The sequence below is a fragment of the Leptonychotes weddellii genome, chromosome 5, assembly GCF_054177405.1.
Source record: "Leptonychotes weddellii isolate Sample4059 chromosome 5, ASM5417740v2, whole genome shotgun sequence".
Taxonomy (NCBI): domain Eukaryota; kingdom Metazoa; phylum Chordata; class Mammalia; order Carnivora; family Phocidae; genus Leptonychotes; species Leptonychotes weddellii.
In genome coordinates this window covers 46,222,895-46,246,500 of record NC_138373.1, presented here as the reverse complement: position 1 = coordinate 46,246,500, position 23,606 = coordinate 46,222,895, and the positions used below count along the sequence as shown (strand labels likewise).

The 23,606-nt window shown below is 44.6% G+C and overlaps 1 protein-coding gene across 2 annotated transcripts in view; it reads right to left on the bottom strand.

Annotated features, from left to right (window-relative positions):
* CAMK1D (calcium/calmodulin dependent protein kinase ID) overlaps positions 1–23,606 on the bottom strand; it is a 394,045-nt gene that overhangs the window by 313,445 nt on the left and 56,994 nt on the right. Inside the window, exon 1 of one of the 2 annotated variants that reach the window (XM_081820588.1) lies at positions 11,036–11,542. The exons of the other annotated variant lie outside the window; for it this stretch is intronic. Coding sequence (XP_081676714.1) covers positions 11,036–11,043 — 8 coding nt within the window. The 5' untranslated portion in view covers positions 11,044–11,542. Of the gene's footprint in view, positions 1–11,035; positions 11,543–23,606 lie in introns of those variants that run through there. 2 annotated transcript variants of the gene reach the window in all.

The following is a 23,606-nucleotide window of genomic DNA, read 5'->3' as shown; positions in this document are numbered from 1 at the left end:
ATCGCAGAGCTCCCTCCCCAATCAGAAATGCTGGGGGTGGGGCCAGACAGCCCGTGTTTTAACAAACCTTCCAGGGGATTCTGATGTCCGCTCAACTTTGAGAACCACCGGCTTCAAGAAACTTACCTCAATTTTCTAGAGTCAGTTTTCTCATCCGGAACCGGGGGTAACAACACTCACCCCATCGGGTGTTACCCTATAGTGTTACCCTATAGTGTAAGAATTAAATGAGATAATACATGTCAAGCACTTGGTACAGTGCCCCAAACACAGCCAGCACTCAATACACTGTACCTATTATTATCAACGGTCAGTGGAACACATTCAGAAACAGCTAGAACAAGCGTAGAATCCATGACAGCCCTGAGGCTCAGGGAAGTGGGTTAAAGGACAGTCGGAGGAGAGAAGTTGAAGGAAACCCACAGATATTACTGTGCATTACCCCAGGTCCCCCAGTGTCTCGGGGTCACTATCCCATGTTACTTGTGATCCTACCAACTCCCGCTCCTCGAGTATCTTGGGGGTTGGGAGTCCCAGGGAATAAAAGTGTACCCCATTTTATTGTTAAAATAAGGGTAGCATGAGTTTTGAGAAGTTGCCTCCAGAGAGAACGAGATGTGTCTGAGTTCAAATACTGGTACTTAAAATGTGTCACCGAAGTGTTTAGAACGTGTTCTGAATTGCTGAAGGGTATTTTTGGTAAGGAACGGTGATAAGAAGCATCATGTGCTGACTGACAGAGCATCTGGAATTCAAGAGCTAAGGAGAGAGCCCGCTGGAAGGATCCCATCTTGGATTATAAACCACCATTACCTGAAACAATTCTGGAAGAGATGACGAGGGCCTCCTCACAGCCGATGGGCAGTGGGCCCTCGTCAAGCATGTGGTCCCTCCCACCTCCCCCAACCTCCTCCCTTTGGCTCCCAGCACACCACCTGCCCTGGTTTACAGTTATTCCCCTGACCCCCTTCCCAGCCCCTTCTGCAGACTCCTCTCCCCTGGCCCACGTAGCTGCCACGCCTCAGCCCATCTCCCCAGCATGTCTCCTGAAACCCCACTCTTCCTCTCTGGATTCTGTGCACAGGAAGACAGAGGAACGGGACACAGCTCCGGGTTGGAGGCCACCTTTAAATCTTGGCCTATTGTTCACTCTGTCACCCAAAATGGATACAGGAATAGACAAAGAAGAGGAAGGTCTTCCCCTCTGTGCCTTCTCTCTCTCGGGCAACCGCATTCTCCTGGGCACTAGGATGGCATCCAGAGCTATGTCAGCTTCAGGTCAATCCTAAGCACCAGATCTTCCTATCCACCCACCTACATACCTCCGCCTGATGGTCCACCAACATCTCAAAGTCAAGACACCGCGAAAGTGAACCCATTAGCCTTCCCCTAAGTCCATTCCTCCTCCTGTGTGGTTCCTTCCAATTCTATAGTAATAGGACGTGGAGCAGAGGAAATGAAGAGCCGGGTCTGCTAGGAACGAGGATTGGCAAGCCTATGGGAAGGGGCTGACAAGGTCACACAATGGGGTGCTAGTAAGAGAACAGTTGTAACGACTCGCCCCAAATTCAAGTTCAAAGTATGGTACAAAAATTTAGATGGAAATACTTACAACGTTCAACATCCAATTACTCGCCTACTTCCATCTGTCACCTTCAAAACAAACCAAGAAAATATTAATCCTCCCAAAAGGCACCCAAAACAAAAAGTCCTGACCTGACAAGAGAATTTCGGTAAAGAAACGTAACCATCTTTGAATAAGAAGTTGTGGCGTGTATGTATACAATGAAATATTCAGCCATAGAAAACACGAAGACCTATCATTTGCAGCAACATGGATGGAACCTGAAGGCATTACGTGGAGTGAAATAAGTCAGACAGAGAAAGACAGGTACTGAGTGATCTCACTTCTATGTGGAATCTTAAAAAAAAAAAACCTCAGAAAAAAAGGATTAGACTCAGACTACGGGTTCTAAGGGCTGGAGGGTGAGGGGATACGGGGAGTTACTGTTTAATTGGTACAGAGTTTCAGTTCTGGAAGACAAAAAGAGGTCTAGGGATGGGTGGTGGGGATGGTTGTGCAGCCCTGTGAATGTACTTAAAGCCACTGAACTGTAGGTATAAAAATGGTTAAAATGGTAAAGTGTATGTTATGTATATTTTACAATTTATTTTTTAAGATTTTATTTATTTATTTATTTGAGAAAGAGAGAGCGTATGCGTGAGCAGAGGGAGGGGCAGACGGAGAGGGAGAGAGAGAATCTCAAGCAGACTCCACACTAAGCGTGGAACCCAACACAGGGCTCGATCTCATGGCCCTAAGATCATGAGCTGAGCCAAAACCAAGAGTCGGACACTTAACCAACTGAGCCACTCAGGCACCCCCATACTACAATTTAAATAATGGTTAAAAAAAAAAAAACCAACTCCTGGTAGAGGTACCAGTTAGGGACCCCATCACAGAGGAACTAGAGGCTTCCCCAGAGGTACTGTTAGCAAAACGGCCCACCTCCCATCAGACCTAGAAGTGGAAGGAAGGTCCAAAGTGACTCAAGAAAAGTTTCTAATAAAAAAAAAATTCTTTTTATTGTATAGCAAAATCACATAAACATATTGATTATTGAATTCACACATTCAATTCTATTAACTTATAAGGCATGCTTCATTATAAACTAGCATTGGTTTAAATATAGGCCCCAGAGCTGCCTTTTTGGGATGTAGAATTCTGAGAAAGCCATTCTACAAGACGTTCCACCAGATTCCCACACAACAACGGCAGGGCCTTCTAAGCAGCCTTCCTAGATCAAATCTCCATCTGTCTCTAAAGAATGATCTGTACAAATTTCAGATCCTTTTCCCCACCAATTAACCCCTTCCTGTCGCTGCCCAAAGCCCGCAGGACAAGTCTAGCCCTCGAGTGTAAGACGTGGCCACTGGGCCTCGGGGAGAGCGAGCTCTGGCCGTGCAGTTACACAGCAGACTCCCTGGCCCGAAGCCTGGTTCCACCCTCTGTCCGGAGGACCTTCTGCCCATCCCAGCCCCTCTGATCTTAGCTCTGTCCTCTGTAAAATGAAGACAGTAACAGTTCCTACCTCTGGAGTTGGTATGAGGGGTAAAGGAACCCATGTCTGTAAATATGCTCAGTGTCTTGCGCCTAATAAGGACCATGGAAGTCCTAGCTGTTGTTACCCTTCTGCTCTGCAAGGGACTTCGTGGTGTGGACACAGCCTGCTTTCTCCCAGGGCAACTTCCGACCTTGCTTTCCGCATGGTGCATTTTCACGAACACGCCACACTGTGAATGCCTCCAGCCTCCGCATGTGCTGTTCCTTCTGCCTGCACGTCCCCTTCCCTCTGCCCCACACTGGCCTCGCAAACGCTTTAAGGGGTGTCACTTCACCACTGATGGCTTTCCTGACTCCTGCACGGACTTATGCCCACTTTCCTGGGTTTCTGTTGACCCTTGCGACCCCTACCCTGGCTACTTCCCAGCTTCCCTGACTCCCCAGGTAATGAGCATCAGGCTCATTCACTGTGCATATCACTGTGCACTGAGCCTCGAGCAACGGGCCTGGCATACTCACGAATGAATGAACGAGTGAACGAATGCTGTGCAGTCAAAGTGTGAGACTGAGCCCAGGAATGAAGGGAGGAAGGAAGGAGACAGGTGGAGCAGCTGTGGAGGAAAAGGGGTGCACTCAGGAGAGAGGAGGAGAAGCAAGGGTTTTAATGACAGGAGGGAAAGAATCAAAGGACACAGGGATGCTGTGTACAGGCCACAGAGGTTCACGGGTGTCACCAGGGCCCAAACCATCAATGCATTTGACAAATTTAGACCCAGAGAGACCAACGATGGGGAAGCGCGTGGACAGCATGTCGTCTATATCTTTACACGCCCTCGCACCTCAGTAAAGGGAGTTACACGCCCAAAAGCCCAAAGAGGCTGCATCTTGACAACGGGGAGGATAAGAAAGGCAGAGACCTCTCACGTTAAATGGGCACTTGCAGTCAAGCTCCAAATTATGCCTTTTCAACGTGTCTGTCCTTGTTCTACACAAGCAATCAAGGAAGAAATCGGAGACCCATCCGGCAAGTGGAGAGGTGGGTGGGGAGCCCAGGCTGTGGGGAGGAGTGCTCCAGCCCTGCGTTTCCTGATTCCCAGGGACTTACAAGCTAAGGGACCTTGGCCAGCAGCCTGGCAGTCAGGTGAGCTCCTGACCTGTGGACCCTCAGGCTTTGGGTGGCTACGCTCTAGTCAAAGAGCCAGGACATGTTTCACATGGTCGGTCACCTGATAGGCAAAGCCAGCCCCATGACAGCCCCTAAAATACAGGTTCGCCATCTTCAATGAGGTGCTGTTTCCTGTTACAAGTCAACAAGAAGAACACATGATCTCGGGCCCAAAAGGGAACGTGACAGAGAATCATAAAGGCAGCTGGCCCGCCCGTGTACGGAACATACTGATGCAGGCCGGGGCTAACTTCCCAGGAGGAGCCAGCCTGCTCCCCACAGCCTGCAGTGAGCTTACCCACAAGCAGACTCCGTGATCAGTGAACGGCCACTCAGTCCCCAGCTTTGGATCGATACTGGCAAATGAGAAAGACTAAAAATAAACATAGGAAAACACACATGGAAGAAAAAGAGGAGAGGGAGGGAGCAGAGAGAGATGAGAGGATGCTTATGGCACTCTGACTTTGGGAAGGCAAGTGGGACCCCCTCCCTGACCCACACACATGCTGGGGCCCCGGTCAGTACAGAGGTGGGGGCACACTGGGTCATGGTGCACACTTCAAGCTAGGACTGGGTTTCCTGGGATTCAAAAGGCATATACAGTATTGGGGGAAGATTTACAATATGAGAAAATGCCCAGGATATGTCATTTAATGACAACTGCAAGAAACAATACACAATAGGAAAGTAATTGTGTTAACTATGCATAGAAAAAGCCTGGAAAATATATTTTTATAACTTAACAGTGGTTATGTCAGAGGATGAGAGCCAATTTTCATATTCTTCTTCAAGTCTTTATCACATAAGGGGTGGGGGGAAGCACACTTTCTTACATTTACAAAGCAAGCCTCCATGTACTATATAGAGAGTCAAAGTTTTCAAAAGCATTCGAGAAAGTAATCATAAAATCTAGGAGGCAAGTGTAGCCCTCAAGACTAGCTGTATTTATATAATAATGGACATTCTGCAATAATCTAAAAAAACTAATTATCTGGTTGCTGACTAATATGTGAACATTTGGAATCATTGAGACATATCTTTGGATCCAAAGAAAAATCCAAAGCAATGAAGCAGAATTTCACCACCCTTTCTTTCTGGTATTCATCCATTTCCTTAAATATCAGAATATGCTCTGAAGAAAATGTTCAATACTTAAAAAAAAAAAAAAAAGACTAACCTGGTAAACCAAAAAAATGAGAACAGAGAAAAAAAAAATCTGCCAGGAATAACAAGGTTCTGTGAGAACCGATTATATAAAAAGGCTTGAAAGAATAATTGAACATGTGCATTTTCCAAATCCCTTGAAAGGGTCATTTCAACTAAATAGTTCTCCAAGTAAAATAAAACATTATTTTCTCCAGAAGCTGCAAATTTAAAAACTGGATTCTTAAAATCTTATTAAATAATATTATACTATAAGCACGTTTGCCAAAGCATTTTATTATATTAGCTTTTCCTGGAAAAAGTTCTCAGGGTTCCCACATCGTAAGCAGTTGTTATGTAGTTATTTGTTTAAGAACTAGTAATTCCTGTGAAAGGTGTGTCTTTTATTTTCCAGATCTATAGCAGAAGGTGGCCAACCAAATAAGGGAATATTATGCAAATGTTGCCTTTCTTGGCGAGGGCCCAGCGGAAAGCAGTGACGTAATTCCAGCAGCCTGCCCATCGCTAAGGGAAGGCCTGGCTCAGAGTTAAGAGTTAACTGTGAGTTAGTTACTTATACAGGCTGAAACCCAGAGGCTTTTAAGTTGGAAAAGGGGGACTGTGTGAGGGGGGGGAACCTCTATCTTCTAACCTAGAAGGCTGGATTCAATTCGGGAGTGTAAAAACGCTGGGTGGTTTTTTTCTCTCCCTAAATAGAAACAAGGCCATGTTCCCACTTCAGAGAAGCTCCTTCGGCTCAGTGGGACCCTGGGCTTCAAGGGTCCCAGAAACATAACGGGCTCCTGCCTTCCGCACCACTATCCTCTCCTCACCCCGCCTCCTCAGTATCAGGGGAGCTTCGGGTCCTCATTCCCTGGAAATGTCTCCCTAGGGAGAAGTTGACTTCATTTCCATCAGCATTAATGACCCACCTTTCCAGCACGATGCTGTGTGGGCTGCACAATGCCGATGAGATTTGGTTAAGAGACTGCTAAATCATGAATAAAAAGGGCACCACCAGCCCTCCAATACCTCATTATTTGCTCGCCTGAATCCAATAAGAAAAACAACCACACAAAAGGAAAGAAGGACAAAGACAGGCTAATTCTCAAGGCTTCTGGAAATTCTGGTTCGGAAGGTGGCGGGTGTGGTCTGGGATTTGGCTGCAGACCAGACTTAGGGCCCCTGTAAGCCTAAACCATGGCACCTGTTCCTGCCGCGTGGCTGGAGCAGGGAGGTCACAGTGGTCAGGGCACCCACCAGTGGCTGCCTCAGCCCTGGAAATGGCAGGACAACCCTCCGTCCTTGCCTCTGGGCTGCCAAACAGACTGTGCTCAGCCCCAAGCCTGCCACCCTGGGAAACCTCTCCTCCCCCACGGGGGACCCCCTCATCGTCCCACACTCAGCTCTGCTCTGCAGCTGGAAACCAGCCTCGCCCCAACACAGTTTCACCAAGTTCTAGGTCCACCTTTGCCACAGGAGCCTACAATCTGGCTTTTTGTTTTTTCTCCCCAATCTTACTTCACCATTTTAAAAGCACTTTTCTAAAAAAATATTTGAAGAGGGACGCCTGGGTGGCTCAGTCGGTTGAGCATCCAACTCTTGATTTTGGCTCAGGTCATGATCTCAGGGTCATGGGATGGAGCCCCATGATGGGCTCTGCGCTCAGTGTGGAGTCTGCTTGAGATTCTCTCTCTCCCTCTCCCTCTGCCCCACCCCTGCACCTCCCCCCTGCTCACACATGCGCTCTCTTTCTCTCTCTCAAAATAAATAAATACATCTTTTTTTTTTAAAGATTTTATTTATTTATTTGACAGACAGAAACACAGTGAGAGAGGGAACACAAGCAGGGGGAGTTGGAGAAGGAGAAACAGGCTTCCCGCAGAGCAGGGAGCCCGATGCGGGGCTCGATCCCAGGACCCCAGGGATCATGACCTGAGCCGAAGGCAGACACTTAACGACTGAGCCACCCAGGCGCCCCAATAAATACATCTTTTTAAAAATATTTGAACAAAATCAGCAGATCATAGAAATGACATGGGTGGACTGTATCAATATCAACATCCTGGTTGTGATATTGTGTTATATTTTTGTCAGAAAAATTTTCCCTTCTTCGGAGCTATCATAGTGACCATCCTGTAACTCAGAAGGGCCAAAGGCACAGTCCCAGACACAGAGTCTTCTCAAAGGGCAGAGGTTTAAGGGACCGACAATCCTCCTTAGTATATTTAGAGCTGGTTGTACTTACCAAAGTATTTCTAATCCATTAACTCATTTGCTCCTTATAATACTTGTCAATACTTTTGTATAAAGAAACAAAAGCTAACTCAAATATTTGTTAATTATTGGTCACTCAGGAATTGATGATTCACGATTATGTTAGCCTTTTCTGGGCCTCCTCCTATCTTGCAGGACATTTGACCATCTTCCTACCAGTGGATAGGTAGTAGTCTGAGAGACAGAGAATGAGTCTTGAGTCAGAGAGGTGAGGTTAGAGCCCAGCTCTATGACTCAGTGGGTGGCCCTGCGTTAACCTCCCTGAACCTCTGTCTCTTCATCTAGAACAGGGGGGTAACACCCACATTGCAGAGCTGAAGCAGTGATTAAATGAGACACCTCGATAGAACATGTGGTGATTGCCCACAATGTTAGCTCTTCTGTCAAAAGTTGTTTTTAAAATAAGATTGGTTCCATAGAAACAAGAAGAAACAACCGAAGTGAAAATTTTCGATTATCAAAGAATTTATATTATCTACAAGAATCCCTGAGTTCATGGGCAATCGAGGATCATCTATAATTAGTAGCTGCTACAGAAATGCCCAGATGAGCAGGAGGATTTCTTTTTTATTTTCATTTATCTGAGTAAAGAAATGTTGTCCCATTATCTTACCCTTCAATAAGAAATCCACCATTAAAGCTCTGCATGTAACTAAAGTCCACAGAACACTAAGTACAAGTGTGTTCTCATCAGATTTCCACATTTTAGCTATACACGCAAACGCAGAATTTAGGAATGATGACTCCCCGCCCGATGTCCAGAATGACTGGGGCACAGGTGTGTTTTTCAATCTAACCTGCTTAAGAGAATGGCCTTATAAACCATACATAAGTGGCCAAATTCCAAAGAATATCAAACATGACAAAACATATTTGGGGTGAATATATTGACCACTCCCTTCTGACTTGTCCAACACAAGCCACTAACACTAAACTTCTCAAACCATAGTACGTGGGCCTGGAAGTAGGTGGAGCCACAAGGTTACAATGGCACATCTTCCTAGAACATCGGTGTTCCTCAATGGGAGTCCGTGAGACACCCAGAGTCGCCCGAGTTCATGTGTTCACCACTCTCTGCACTTGAGAGTACTCAGGGGAAGCCTGAAAAGCACTACTGAGGGGCACCTGACTGGCTCAGGTGGGAGAGCATGCAACTCTTGATCTCAGGGCTGTGAGTTCAAGCCCCATGTTGGGCGTGGAGCCTACTGAAAGGAAGGAAGGAAGGAAGGGAGGAAGGAGTGAGGGAGTGAGGGAGGGAGAAAGGGAGGGAGGAAGGAAAACACAGCACTATTGAGGGTGAGGGAAAATACCAATTTACTGAACACCCATCTGCCAAGGCCTGTGCTAGATGTCTGCACATCAATCATCTTAATTTCTCACTTAGTCGTTCAACAATCATGGGAAGAAGACAGGGAACAGCCAGTGAGCTTTATTACTGTTTTGAGATACATTTTAACCAGGCTTTCAGAACCCAGCTCAGTGTTAATATCACATCCTTCAAGTCATGGGCCCTAGGCTGGGGGCGGGGGGGGAAGACACTAGGAACTTGGTAGTGAAAACACCAGCAGCAACCTCAGACATGAGAAAATCGGTTGATATATATACAAAATGTGCTGGTGGGTTATGAATTTTGTTTACTTAAAAAGAGCAACTTCTGAATATAAACATATGACTGAATTTACTAATAAATACTAATAAGTACCCACATGTGATACATTTATATACATATAATATTTTGTTAAAAACCTCTTAAAGGGGCACTTGGGTGGCTCAGTCATTCAGCGTCTGACTTCAGCTCAGGTTGTGATCTGGAGGTCCTGGGATGGAGCCTCCGCCTCCCATCAGGAAGTCGGCTGCTCCCTCTCCCTCTTCTTCTCCCACTGCCCCTCCCTCCACTTGTGCTCTCTCTCTCTCAAATAAATAAATAAAATCTTAAAAACAAAAAACGAAAACCTTCTTAGTGCTTATTTTGTTTCCCTAACCAAATCAGGCAAGAAATAAGTTTGCTCCTGCCACAAATTTCAGCCACTGTTTGCTCAACAGAATTTGGCCAAGAGATGAGCCTTCTTTGGTGTAGTGTACACCACTTCTCCCCAGCCCACCCAGATTGTTCCTTGTCCATGTCACTGCTAAGTGTTGCCCTCTGAGTCTTCTCACCAACATGAAAGGAACCTATTACTGCAACTGGTTAGAAATAAAAGCTCCTTGACTCAAGTTGGCCTGTTGAGCCTGTTGGGCCTGTCCTCCAATCCATCGCCTGTTGAATAACACACGCGACACAGAAATTGCCTGTCGTGAACACCAATGCAATATACAAATATCAGCTATTTTTGTTGTCCTCGTGACTATCGTATTTTACACCCATTCTGTCGGACTGCCTTGGGACTCCCACAAATATGGTCAAATGCCCAGCAGCAGTTTAAAAAACTCTTAACATGTGTCTGGTTGGCCACTTGGATGTCTTCTTTGGAAAAATGTCTGTTCATGTCTTGGATGGGTCAGCCTGGTGATGGCTATTAAAGAGGGCACGTATTGGGGCGCCTGGGTGGCTCAGTTGGTTGGGCGACTGCCTTCGGCTCAGGTCATGATCCTGGAGTCCCGGGATCGAGTCCCACATCGGGCTCCCTGCTGTCAGCGGGGAGTCTGCTTCTCCCTCTGACCCTCCCCCCTCTCATGTACTCGCTCTCTCTCATTCTCTCTCTCTCAAATAAATAAATAAAATCTTTAAAAAAAAAAAAAAAAAGAGGGCACGTATTGAATGGAGCACTGGGTGTTATACACAAACAATGAATCATGGAACACTACATCAAATAAATAAATAAATAAATAAATAAAATAAACTCCAGTCTTCATTACAAAAAAAAAAACCTCTTAACAGGCCAGACATAACAAATTGTCAATTCGGTAAAATATGAAAAATTTATTTGTCATGAAATTAAAAGAATTTGGGCTTTGGCGGAACACTAAAACTGTTTGAAACATACACTCGTCTTCCTTCGCTGACTCAGCAAGGAGCCAGGGATCATGCTGTGTGCAGAAGATATAAGAAGTGTTGGCTGAGAATATTCGCGCAAAGTGGACACCAGAGAACAGTTTACTGTGTGGTTAGAAAACGGAGCTGCTTCCAAGAAAAGCAATTCTTTGGTTTCTATGATAGGCAACAAACTTCTTCCCCCAAAGCTGCCGTGGCAAAGCAACGCTTTGGCTTTGTGTGTGGCTAGTCTTCTATCAGAAGCCTGTAGGGGCCACAGTCGTAGGGGTAGAACACCCCCAAAATTATGAGGGATTTCACAGGCTGCTGCACCGCTTTTGGATACACTTACTCTACAAACATCCCCCTAAACGGCAAAAGGCATCAGAGAATTTGCTCCATCGTCCGTTCTCACCTTTGCATCCCTGTGGTTCTTATTTCCTCTCTGGAAATGAACTTCTGAAAGAAAACACAACCTAGCGTGAGCACCAGACGTAGACCCTCTCGGTGCCCAGATTCCTTGCATCACGCTTGCGCAAAGCCTTGCTGTGCTAACAACGGACACTGCGAACGGTCACACCATCAGGGAGCAGCTCCGGTGACTCCCACAGCCAGGCCCAGCGATGTCACACGTTCCTGTAAGGCCAGGACAGACGGCAGAGTGGAAGAGCTCACCTACCAGGAAGCAGAGACCACATCCTCCTGAGTTCGCCCGGAGATTCCAAGAGAGAACAGCTCTGACAAAGTCCCCAGATGGCCAGTCCTCCCAGATGACCCAAGTCTCTTAAGCAGTGGGCAAGAGGAAAACACACTGACAAGTCTCCATGGCCATTACATTTCTGTGCATCCCCTAGGATGACAGAGGATCCCTGGGACCCCTGAGCGTCTCCTTACTATTCTACAGAGAACACTTTATTGGGATTATAAAGTAAGGATCTGCATTACTCTGCGTTTTTTTTTTTTAACTTAAAACTGACTTCTGGTGCTTTCTTCACTAAATCACAAACCTACGATTGTTTGTGAATATGCTGGCTCCAGATAGATCTGTATTTTGGTCTTTGGTTGCCAGGAAAATTCCAGACTCCCAACTCTGGCTGCCAGTCTCCGTGTTTTTATTCCATCAAATCTGAGCAAGACTTAAGCGGTCGGAGAAGTGGAGATGCGAGAAGCACATTGACCGTCACAATTTCCTACGGCCTCTGATCTCTGTTTCTCCAGTTTCACCAAAACTTAATGGAACCGAAAGGCAGAGAGGACAAAATAAAGATCTCTCCCTTTAAAAAATCATGTCATTGTTGAAATTTTAAAAAATAACCGTATTAATATTTCATCTGATTCAGAAACGGTGAAAGAGAAATCTGCCAGTTAAAAGACCAGAATGAGAAAAAAAAATAAACAGAGGAGAAATGTTGCAAATATCTACATCATCTACCGTGGGAACATCTCTACAGTATTTTCAGAAAATAACTGCCTTGAAGATACGTGGAACATGAGCACTATGTTGGGGGGTGTGCGTGTTTCAATTTGCTATAACTAATACGTCACAGTAAAGAGACGATTTACATTTAGCCACTTTCTGAGTGGAAAAAAATAACAGACTTGTCAGAGTAATATTTTTTCTGTTTAATAACCTATGGTTATAGTCACAAATCATAGCGATAACATGATCCCAAATCCAGCCCCACTGTTGTGAAGACAAACTATAATGGTCAAATCAACTTTTGATTTATTCACCTAAATTCTGGTCTCCTACCAACACAGTAGTAGATTGGGGTACAGTGACTGCTAAAATGTGTTTCTTTATTTGAAACTTAACTGAAGGGATAATGAGATTATGTAAAATGACATCCTGATCGCTGTAGCCAAAGAATGAAAGTGAAAATTTACCCCACTTTATTATCCTATGGTGACAATATTATACACAAACTCAGCTCAGACACGCAGGAATACAGATCAGCAGTTAACCTCCCTCCTGACCTCAGTGGGAACTGCTCTCACCTCCTTCCCCGGGGCCCAGAAGCATAAGCCTTCTCCCCCTCGCTCATCATCTCCTTGTTGTCTGTCCCTTCAAGCAGCTCCATGAAAGCTTGGACCCTAAGGCTCCCACGGGCAGCACCTAAAATAGTGCCTGGCACATCACACAGGCAGACTGGTTCAGTAAGCCCCTGTGATTGAATGACTGAACTTGAGAGCTTTTGAGAAAGGAAATGGAGTGGATGACCTCACCCTTTCATGACGCATTCAACCGGCTTCCCTCTGCCACGGGCTCTTGGTCTAGTCCAATGTCAAGTGGCATGCCCAGACAGATTCACTTTTGTCGGTGGGTTGTCTTCGGCAGAATTCCAAAAGTCAACACAGTATAAAAAGATACATGCAGACAGAGCCATTCCTACACCTACTCCCAACCCCTGCGTTCCCCAGTGACTGCTCCAGATCCGCGTCTGTAGTCGTTTCTTGTTTATCTTTCCAGTGTTTCTCTATGCAAATATAAGCAAATTCCCCTATATATCTCCAGATCCCCACCTTTCTTACATAAAGATACCATAGTCAATACACCAGTCTCCAGCTTGTTTCTTTTTTTTTTTTTTAAAGATTTTATTTATTTATTTTGAGAGAGAGAGGAGAAAGAGAGAGAGCACAAGCTGGGGGAGAGGCAGAGGGAGAGGGAGAAGCAGGCTCCTCGCTGAGCAGGGAGCCCGATGCGGGGCTCGATCCCAGGAGCCTGAGACCATGACCTGAGCCGAAGGCAGACGCTTAACCGACTGAGCCACCCAGGCGCCCCATCCAGCTTGTTTCTTTCACGCGGCAATGTACCTGGACACCATTCCACGTCAGAACACACATCATCACTCTCTTTTAACAACCACACAGCACCCACTGCACAAGGACGGCATCATTCAACCACTCCCTCACAGACTGCCCTACATCTGGTTGCTCCTGGTGCTCTGGTGTTACACGCAAACCTTCGACGCTGCCCTTGTGTAGGTGTCACCTAGGTATGCGTGCAGGTGTGTGTGTGGGGGGAAGACTCCCAGAACAGGACATCTGTAATGTTGGTTTACACTGTACGGTTGTTAAGAAATATTGTTAGGTGCCGTGGTGGTGATAGCTTCAATGTGCATGTGTGTTACAGGGCACCAGAATATTTTTCCATTCTCGTCAAGGGGAGTGCTAACCTGATTCTTCACAGTGGTAGCCGGAGTTCAGTTTCCCTATTCTGCTTCCATCCATCAGTTTTCTAGGCTAACAGATTTTCCCACTAGTAACCTATTAGAGGAAAACAGGCCCTCTAAAAAAGCCTTGAAAGCCTAGTTAATATGGGTGGAATTAAATTTTTATAAGAGTATTCAGGGATTCTAAATCAGCAGCAAATACTTTCTTTTCATCACAATACCCAAAACGACATGGAAAGAAAAACATAAATGAATATTTAAAAACCTTATTCATTCCAATGCAGGGACCCCCAAAAGTAGTTGATATTCTGAGTTTTTTTAGTAATTCATGACTTTTTTTTCACAGTGACAACCTAAAATTAGAAAATGATGCCTATTTGCAGAATTAATGAAAAGGTCTTTTTCCCACCCTTCCAGAGAAGGCATGAGGAAACAACATACTTTCACATGAGAATCTCGGCTCTCAGGAAGCTGACCCTCTGACTTAGAATATTTATTACAGTCAAGGAGCACAAAAGCAGTGATCTCCTTTTGTTCCAACATATACTTTGCTAAATACAAACATACTAGACTCTATTCCCTTGTTTGATACAGTTTTGTATGATCCATTTAATATACTTCAAAACCATGTGTTATGAACAATATGATGTTCTCTCTGTATTTGTGACTATAAACCAATTCTAGGGACAGTTAGTTACCTTAATCAATAACTCACCAAGACATGTTCAAGAATGTTTTTAGCTACTTTATTCACAATAGCCTCAAACTGGAAATAATAAAATGTCTACCAAGTATAGAATGGGTATCTAAATTTCATACAATGGAACACTATAGATCAATGGGAAAAAATGAACAATTTATACAACATGAAGGAAACTCACAAAACTTACGTATGATTCCATTATATGAAATTCAAACCGGTCAGAACGGTGATTACCTTCGAGAAGGAAGGGCATTATTCTGACTGAGGAAAAGGGTCCCAGAGAGCTTTCAAAGGTGCTGGAAATGTTCTACATCTTGATCTAGGGGGTCCTTAGATAGGTTAAAAAATTCTGAAATTTGTTATCTTTACTATATATAAATTATATCTCAGCATCCTGAGCTGGTCCTTACTCCAGGAACAGCCAACTAGAACAACTCCTGTTATCTATATTTGAGTAATATTAGCTCCGCTGCTGACTAGCAAAATGAATGTGAGGAATGATTTTTTTTCTTGGTGAAATCAGAGGTTAATTAGCACGATGAGCATTAAGAATGGGGTACAGAACAGGGGCGCCTGGGTGGCTCAGTCGTTAAGCGCCTGCCTTCGGCTCAGGTCATGGTCCCAGGATCCTGGGATCGAGCCCTGCATCGGGCTCCCTGCTTCTCAGGAGGCCTGCCTCTCCCTCTCCCACTCCCCCTGCTTGTGTTCCCTCTCTCACTGTGTCTCTGTCAAATAAATAAATAAAATCTTTAAAAAAAAAAAAAAAAGAATGGGGTAAAACAGTTTAGATAGTCTCTATCCTTGAACCGACAGGGTACAAGACTCCATCCGACAAGGCCCAGGGCCTGTACCCTTAGACTTGATCCCAAAATGGTCCAGCCATTGGTTTGGAGGATTTCTGGACTGCCTGATGCCTATCATAATGGAAATGGAATCCTGCTTTTGGAATATTGGCAACTTTGCTTCAAGAGAAGCTTTCATCCTAAGTGGTGGTCAGAGCACCTAAGAGGACACAGAGCGGGAACTTCAGGTGACAGAATGGAACGTATGGACTAGATTCTGCCTGACTGCTAATACCCATTTGTTTAAGAAGTGTCTTGATGCTGAATTTGTTCGGAAACTTGCTGTCATTTAAGCTGGTCATGAGGCTGTAAGAGAATAGCTAATCCTCGCTCAACTACAACTTTCCGGTGGCTACCATCCCCTACCCCAAAAAACTTAAGAGTATGCATGACCAGTCTGGCTTAGCCCTATTGTCAGCAAGTCTGGAGACTGTTAGAGCATGAAAATGTGCACACATGCGTGTTGGAGGGTGATACGTTTCCTTATGAACAAAATGAAGAATGGAACCAGAGGTGAGAAAAGTTGTATAAATGGGTATATGACAGCACAGCAACACCCAGAGAAAGATGCCAACCAGGGGGAAGTTTCCAGCAGCACCCACAGCTCTTGGAGGCTTGTAGAGAGAAATAGAAGATATGATCGTATTTGTGAATGACCCAAAATTAAACGAGATGAAAGACTCAGAATTCTAAAAGGTCTTGACAGGCTGATTTGGTAAACTCCATCTAACAATATTAAATATACAATTTAGGTGCACAAAAATTAACAACTCAGAACAAAAAGGACAAGGATCAATGACAAAATCCATTATACTCGTTACATTTAAAACTTTAGGGGTTTTGGATAACAAGTTCAGGTTCAATGTGAATTGGAAGTATGTTATGGTCACCAAAAATGTAATGCATATATTACATTTTAAAAAAAAAGTTTACTTTGAAAAGATGTAATGCAAACAGATACTTGTACATCTATGTTCATATCAGCATTAGTCACAAAAACCAAAAGGGGGAAGCAACCTAAGGGTCCACTGACAGATGAATTGGATAAACAAAATGGGACATATCCTTGGGGGCGCCTGGGTATCGGTTAAGCATCTGCCTTTGGCTCTGGTCATGATCCCAGGGTCCTGGGGTTGGGCTCCCTGCTCGGCAGGGGTCTGCTTTTCCCTCTCCCTCTGCCCCTCCCCCTATTTGTGCTGTCTCTCTCTCTCTCTCTCAAATAAATAAATAAATATCTTTTTAAAAAATGGGACATATCCATACAATGGAATATTCATCTCCCTCCATGAGGGGATTGCTGGTCACCTGTGAAAGGAAAAGGCTCCCAAAACATGTTCTGCCTCAAGTCCCCAATGTCTCTACCCTGGTTCCTGGCACATCAAGTTCCCAATGTCTCTGCCCTGGTTCCTGGCACGCTCTGGGGCAAAAGGTCTGTCAGTCAGAGGAGCTGACTTCCTGGACACTCAGGGCATGGGCACCCTTTCAGAGAAGCCCGGAATTCCTCTAGGTAATAAATATTTCAGAAAGCCTTGGCTCTCCATCCCACTTCCTCTCTGCTCCCTCCCCAACACACACACACACACACACACACATGTGTGCACGCACACACATCCATCCTGAATCTCTGCCTCCCAAATGCAAACAGTTGACTGGTATATTCATTCATGCAATAAATATTCAGAGTTTGGGGGAAATTTTGAAGTTGAATTTTTTTTTAAATATTTATCTATTCAGGGAGTGTGTATCTCATGAATGACAATATTTATTGAACAATACTATTATCAGAACTTATCTCATTTCTCTCTCTCCTAAAATAAATTAGTCTATGAAGCTGACATAGAGGGAAGGAGCCCACAAGGCACCCACAATGCTGGGGAATGCCAGGTCCCAAGAAGATTACTGTAAGGGGGAAGAATCATTCACGCTCTTGGTGTCCCTTTCTCTGTGGCTGTTCCTCCCTGTGTCCCCTCCCACCTCCTCCTCCACAGGGCAGGAGGGGGGCACTTGCCTGGCTGGCCGGGAGGAATGGGAGAGCTGGAAGCTCAGCCCCTTCTCCCTCTGTCCCTTGGAAACCTGCTGGAAGCCTACCTAAGGTTTTGTCACATACCACAGCCTCCAATTTAGCTTTTATCAGAAATAGTTATTACTTTGGTCTCCACCTGCCTGACCCCTCAACCCTAGTTCTCAACTGGTTCAGAGCACCGGTGGGAAGAGCGTGTTCCTAATCAGCCCTCATACCTCACACACATAACAAGGTGGTCCCGGGCAGGTTTGTGGGTGGAAGGCTAAGAGGCTGGGAAGTGGCTTCACAGGGACACCTGCACGATGACAAGAATGTGCCAACAGGCCAGTGATCTCTGAGGCTGGAGGACCCAAGATCCCCTAGGCTGTCACTATAGGACTTTTTCACTCTTTTGTTCTGGAACAATGGGACTTCCCCTGGACAGGTAACCTGAGAGACCCAGCATTCAGTCTCTCTGAAGAAAATACCAGAGTCTCAGATAACAAAACAAAATGAAATCAGAAGGACTGCCCAAGTCCTCCTTGTAATTGTTAATGGCACTGAACGTTTATGGAGCACAAAAAATGTAAGCCACTCTTGGGCCTAAAACTCTTTCTGGCAAGTGCACAACCTACCTAACGCTGGGTCTGCCCAACCCAGTGTGACATGCGCTCCCCACCTGTCTTGACTGATCCCATGAGCCAAGCAATTTCCACATTTCCATCTCATTGTGCTAGAGAGCCATAGTTGATGTCTATATATTTTGTGTCCTCCTTGTCCAAGAACAAGAGAGAAATGAACAGCATCAGAGCTGCACTTGGTTAAAGGTATTAAAACATGAACACTGAGCCTTAGAGACCACTTAGTACTACCCCTCATTCCCCACACAAAGCAACTGCGCTAACATAAAGTAAATGCGGTGTCCGACCTACCCATACCTGGGGAAGCCTGAACATGAACTGGATATGAGAGGATATTAAAGACATATTATTAATTGTGTTAGTTATGATAATGTTATTTTGGTTACCTGGGGAAATTTCTTTCTTTCCTTCCTTCCTTTCTTGGGGGGAATGGAGGGGACGGAAGGCCATATTATACTAGGGGTGGAATGTCAAGATATCTTTTTTTAAGTTGAGATATAATTGACATATAACACTGTGAACATTTAAGGTGTACAATGTGTTTATTTGGTGCCACCCTAGAGTCAGCTAACACCTCCACTGGTGTTACCATTTCTTTTTTGTGCTCAGAACATTTATGATCTAGTCTCTCAGGAACTTTCAAGTATATAATACAGTGTGTTAACTCTATTCACCATGCTGTGCATTAGATTCCCCAGAACTTATTCACCTTCTCACTGTAAGTTTGTACCCTTTGACCAAGATCTCCCCAATTCTCCCACCCTCTGTCCCTGGTAACCACCACTCTACACCCTGCTTCTACAAGTTTGGCTTTTTTAGATTCCACATGTAAGTTGTATCATACATTATTTGTCTTTCTCTGTCTGACTTATCTCACTTAACATAATGCCCTAGAGGTCCATCCATGTGGTCACATATGGCAAGATTTCCTTCTTTCTCATGGCTGAATAATATTCCATTGAACGTACAAACCACACCTTATATATCCAATCATATGTTGACAGACACTTAGGTGGTTTCCATGTCTTGGCTATTGTGAAATTGTGCAATAAAATATCTTTAATTTACTTTAAAATATCTTAGCATTTTTTACAAATGGAGTGAATGAATGAATGAATGAATGAATGAATGAATAGCTGGTCTGACCCAGAGGACACACAGCTAGTTAGTGGTGGGGCTGGCTAATAGTCCAGCATCCTTCCAATAATGTTTTACAAAAGACCATTTGCAAAATTTTATATCCTCTACACCAGAGCAGCTACTCAAGGTGACTGTAGCCATGTAGAGGGCCATTCAGGCTCTGCCCACTCAGCTTTGGAGGGGCCCTACAGTCTCCCAATCAGTGTGACAAACTGAGTTTGATAAAAAAAAAAAAAAAGTTGCTAGGTTGGCCTTCTTCTCTGATCCAAACGGCCAAGTAATGGCCACGTAGTCATTAAACATTTGCCTGGGTGGACATTTGTTCCAACTTTCTAAGACCACATCAGTGTACCAAGAAACTCAATTCTTTCATAATGTAATAACATGATCTAAAAGAATTAGTGTATAATCACACATAATAACCATGAACTGCTTATTAGGTACCAGGGACTATTCTAAGCATTTGACAAGAATGATCTCAGTTAATCACCACAACCTCCAAGAGATTATTGTCTCCATCATGTAGATGAAGTAGGGGCACAGAGAGTTTAAGAAACTTGCCACACCCACAGAGCCCTGAGGGACAGAGTCAGCATTTTGGATGACTCTGCCATACGTTCTCCTTAAGGCCACATACCATTTCCTCATAGTCACACCTAATGGGAGAAATGGTCCAGGGATAATTCTTTCTCATTGCTATCTTTAAAATACTACAGAAGAATTGGGGCACCTGGATGGCTCAGTCAATTAGGCGTCTGACTCTTAATTTTGGCTTAGGTCATGATCTCATGGGTCATGGGACTGAGCCCCGCTTCGGGCTCCACGCTCAGCAGAGAGTCTGCTTGTCCTTCTTCTGCTGCTCTTCCCCCAACCCAACTTGCATTCTCTCTCACTCTCTCTCTATCAAATAAATAAATAAATCTTTAAAAAAAATAACTACACAAGATTAAAAACCAAAAGTAAAAGAGAAAAATTAAATCTGCCCTATAGGCCAAAAAAAAAAGTCTGACTTCAGAAAAATCTTTCACTGTGTTTTCCCCAATAAAATTCAAATTATTTGCATGCTGTTTAACTCTCTTCCTCAAACAAACCTGGGCAAGAAGTCCAGGGAGCTCTGCAATTTCTCCTCTAGAAAACTACCTGGAGGCTGCCCAGTGGGCAGCAGAGGCCTCAGGCTGCCCATTCAGCCTCTCATAGTGAAGTGATAGCAAGTCACTCCCTTGAAGGGTTCTGGGTGACTTTCTGCAGAAAAATCTTCACACACACTCACAGGAAATAAAGTAGAATGCAGTCAACCTTCCAATACCTTCACTATCTCTCAGAACTGACAATAACTTTGAATGAATCAATTCCTTCTTCAATGTTGTGCCATCAAAGCGAAAATAAGACAAAAGACCAAGAAAGTCAGATTCAAACAACGAATCCTAGAAAGGGGGAGGCGTCTTAGGATGAACTGGGGAAACCCCCACCTTGGGGTGGTACTCAGCCCTGTTCCGGAGCCCCTCCCTCCATTAGTCCAATTATCCCAACAGGAATAAATGAAGGGTGGCTCCTGTCATCACAGAAGTCGGAATTCTCAACAGAAGTCAAAGTCAAATGAAGATACAGCATAGGTAGCATCTGAAGGCATGGAGGGAAGGAAAGCCTAAAAACCAGATCAACACCAACCGAGTGGTCTGATTCCGAAGGGTTCAGGGATTACTGGCATGGAGGTTGCCACAAAGGGCTTTGATTACAAGAAGAGAAAGGATTTATATCATGGCTACTATCCCTACTGGAAAAAAAGCCAAGCTTCCTCAAATATAAGCAGGCTGAATGATGAAGTTAATAATTGAGGCCAGGAAGCCATATTTCCTATTGCAATAGAAATGAATACTGCTATCTACGAAGGACAAGAGCCTCTCCCACAGAGGAACTTCTTGTTCCTCCCCCAAATTTATTATTGTGAAAACTAGTATTTGACATTCGCTAAATGCCAACAACATGCCCATATCTGCTATTATGACTACATCATTAGTTTACCTCTGAACTGACTTTCTAAACATTGTTAACTTCGTCCTGGACAACAAAAGGCAGGCATGAAGATAAGGAAGGCAATTAAGAGTTATGCTAACAATAAAAATAAAGTAGTGATATAATTTTCTGCTTTGTCCAGGCATGGTTTATGACTTTGACATTAAAAAGACTGGGAAGCTTTTTTCTTGTTGTGACTACTGCAGACAAGGCAGATGTGGTGATTACAAATGGCTAAAGGCAAATTAGGAAAAGAAAAGATCCCGGGACAGTCTCCTGTCTAAAACTGTGTTAACAGGATGCCTGGGTGGCTCAGTTGGTTAAGCGACTGCCTTCGGCTCAGGTCATGATCCCGGAGTCCCGGGATCGAGTCCCGCATCGGGCTCCCCGGTCAGCAGGGAGCCTACTTCTCCCTCTGACCCTCCCCCCTCTCATGTGCTCTCTGTCTCTCTCATTCTCTCTGTCTCAAATAAATAAATAAAATCTTTTAAATAAATAAATAAATAAAAATAAAATAAAATAAAACTGTGTTAACATTGTAAGACGATGCTACTTGGAATACCCAAAGGAAAATCTGTCTACTCTGCAGCCCAATCATGTCTCCCCCTTTCTAGGCCATATTTCTTGAGCTCTGCATCTCACACTCAGGACAGCAAGGCTGACATGGAAGCCAGCTGAATAACAAGAGGAAGGAAGCTGAAGGAAGGAAGCCACAGGAAGCCAAAACAAAAATGGCAGAAACAGAGCTAGGTCTAACTCAACTCTGGTCATGAAGAGTTCAAACTCCCAGGGTGGTTTCATTCCAGAACTCTCATGTTGTCTCATTTTGTGTATTTTTGTCCTCCAAGTCTCCGATTCCAGGGGTATGGACGTTTCCCTGGTTGTTCTCATGCCCGACTACCTGAACGCAACACACGGTTCGTGCCTCCAGGAAGGCAATTACAATACTATATTGTAACTACTAATTCCTATGCTTGTCTGCCCCCTCCCCTGCCATTGCCGGGTCCTCAAAATGCGAGCGACATCACTCATCCACCTGTGTGTCTGATAGCAGCACCTGGCACACAGTGGGCATCCATCATCTCTGCCCCATAAGCAGTGAGCAGATCTTAAAAACAGACAATTCCTGAGAAGACTTTCTGCTCATAAATGCCCTTCCTCCTGAAGCCAAAGTTTCACTATTGAGGGTTAATGGCTTTGGCTCTGTTGTCCAGAGTCCTTAAGAAAATAGATCTCTTTGAAAGGAGTGTCCCTGTTTTCTCAACTGCTGTGAGCTAATATATAAAGGGAGTAAAAGAAACTGGCTCAGAATCGAAGGGAAGTATTAGAGAAGAGAGAAATAGGGAAGAGAAGAGGAAAGAGTAAAGAACTGAGAGGAAAGGGAAAGGTGGAAAGGAGGCAAAGTCATACCCCGCCTTCCTCAGAGTTTTGCCTGGAATCTGCCATCACCACCTTCTCTCTCCACAGAACTGTGGACGCTTCCAAGTATACTCGCTTCTAAGGAGCTTCTCCTTGCAAATGAAATGGAGGAAGCAGGTTTTCACTCTTCCCAAAATGCTCAACAATGGCTGAACATTCCTTTTTGATCTTTTCCTTGCTGTAAAAGAAAACAAAGGAAGAGAAAAGGACTCCACATATAACCTTCCGCAATCTAAAAGAACAGAATGGGGGCGCCTGGGTGGCTCAGTCGTTAAGCGTCTGCCTTCGGCTCAGGTCATGATCCCAGGGTCCTGGGATCGAGCCCCACATCAGGCTCCCTGCTTGGCGGGAAGCCTGCTTCTCCCTCTACCACTCCCCCTGCTTGTGTTCCCTCTCTCACTGTGTCTCTCTCTGTCAAATAAATAAATAAAATCTTTTTAAAAATAAATAAATAAATAAATAAAAATAAATAAAAGAACAGAATGGGGGTGCCTGGCTGGCTCTGTTGGTGGAGCACGTGACTCTTGATCTTGGGGCTGTGAGTTCGAGCCCCACGTTGGGTGTAGAGATTACTTAAAAATAAAATCTTTAAGAACATGGTTGATACTGAAGATGGCGGAGGAGTAGGAGACCTGGATTTCGTCTCCTCTCAGGAATTCAGCTGGATAGGGATCAAACCATTCTGAACACCTACAAACTCAACAGGAGATTGAAGAAAGGAATAGCAACAACTCTCTCATCAGAAAAGCGACCACTTTCTGGAAGAACCCATGCCTATAGCACGGAGCTACCTAATGGGATTTGGAGTCCTAAGAAATTATAGCCAGTGATGTGCTGGAGCTAGACTCTGCTCTTACAAGAGCCAGTGGAATCATCAGGCAAAGCCAGTAACATCAGAATGGCTTAGAGTTGAGAAAACCCACCCTTCTGGAAGCAGAGTGACAGAGGAGCCATATGGTGGTCTGGAGAATATGGCATTTCCATTCACAATCCAAGCAACAGGAAAAGCAAGGATGGCCTCTTACCAGTTAAGACTGTTCCTTTCCACATCTC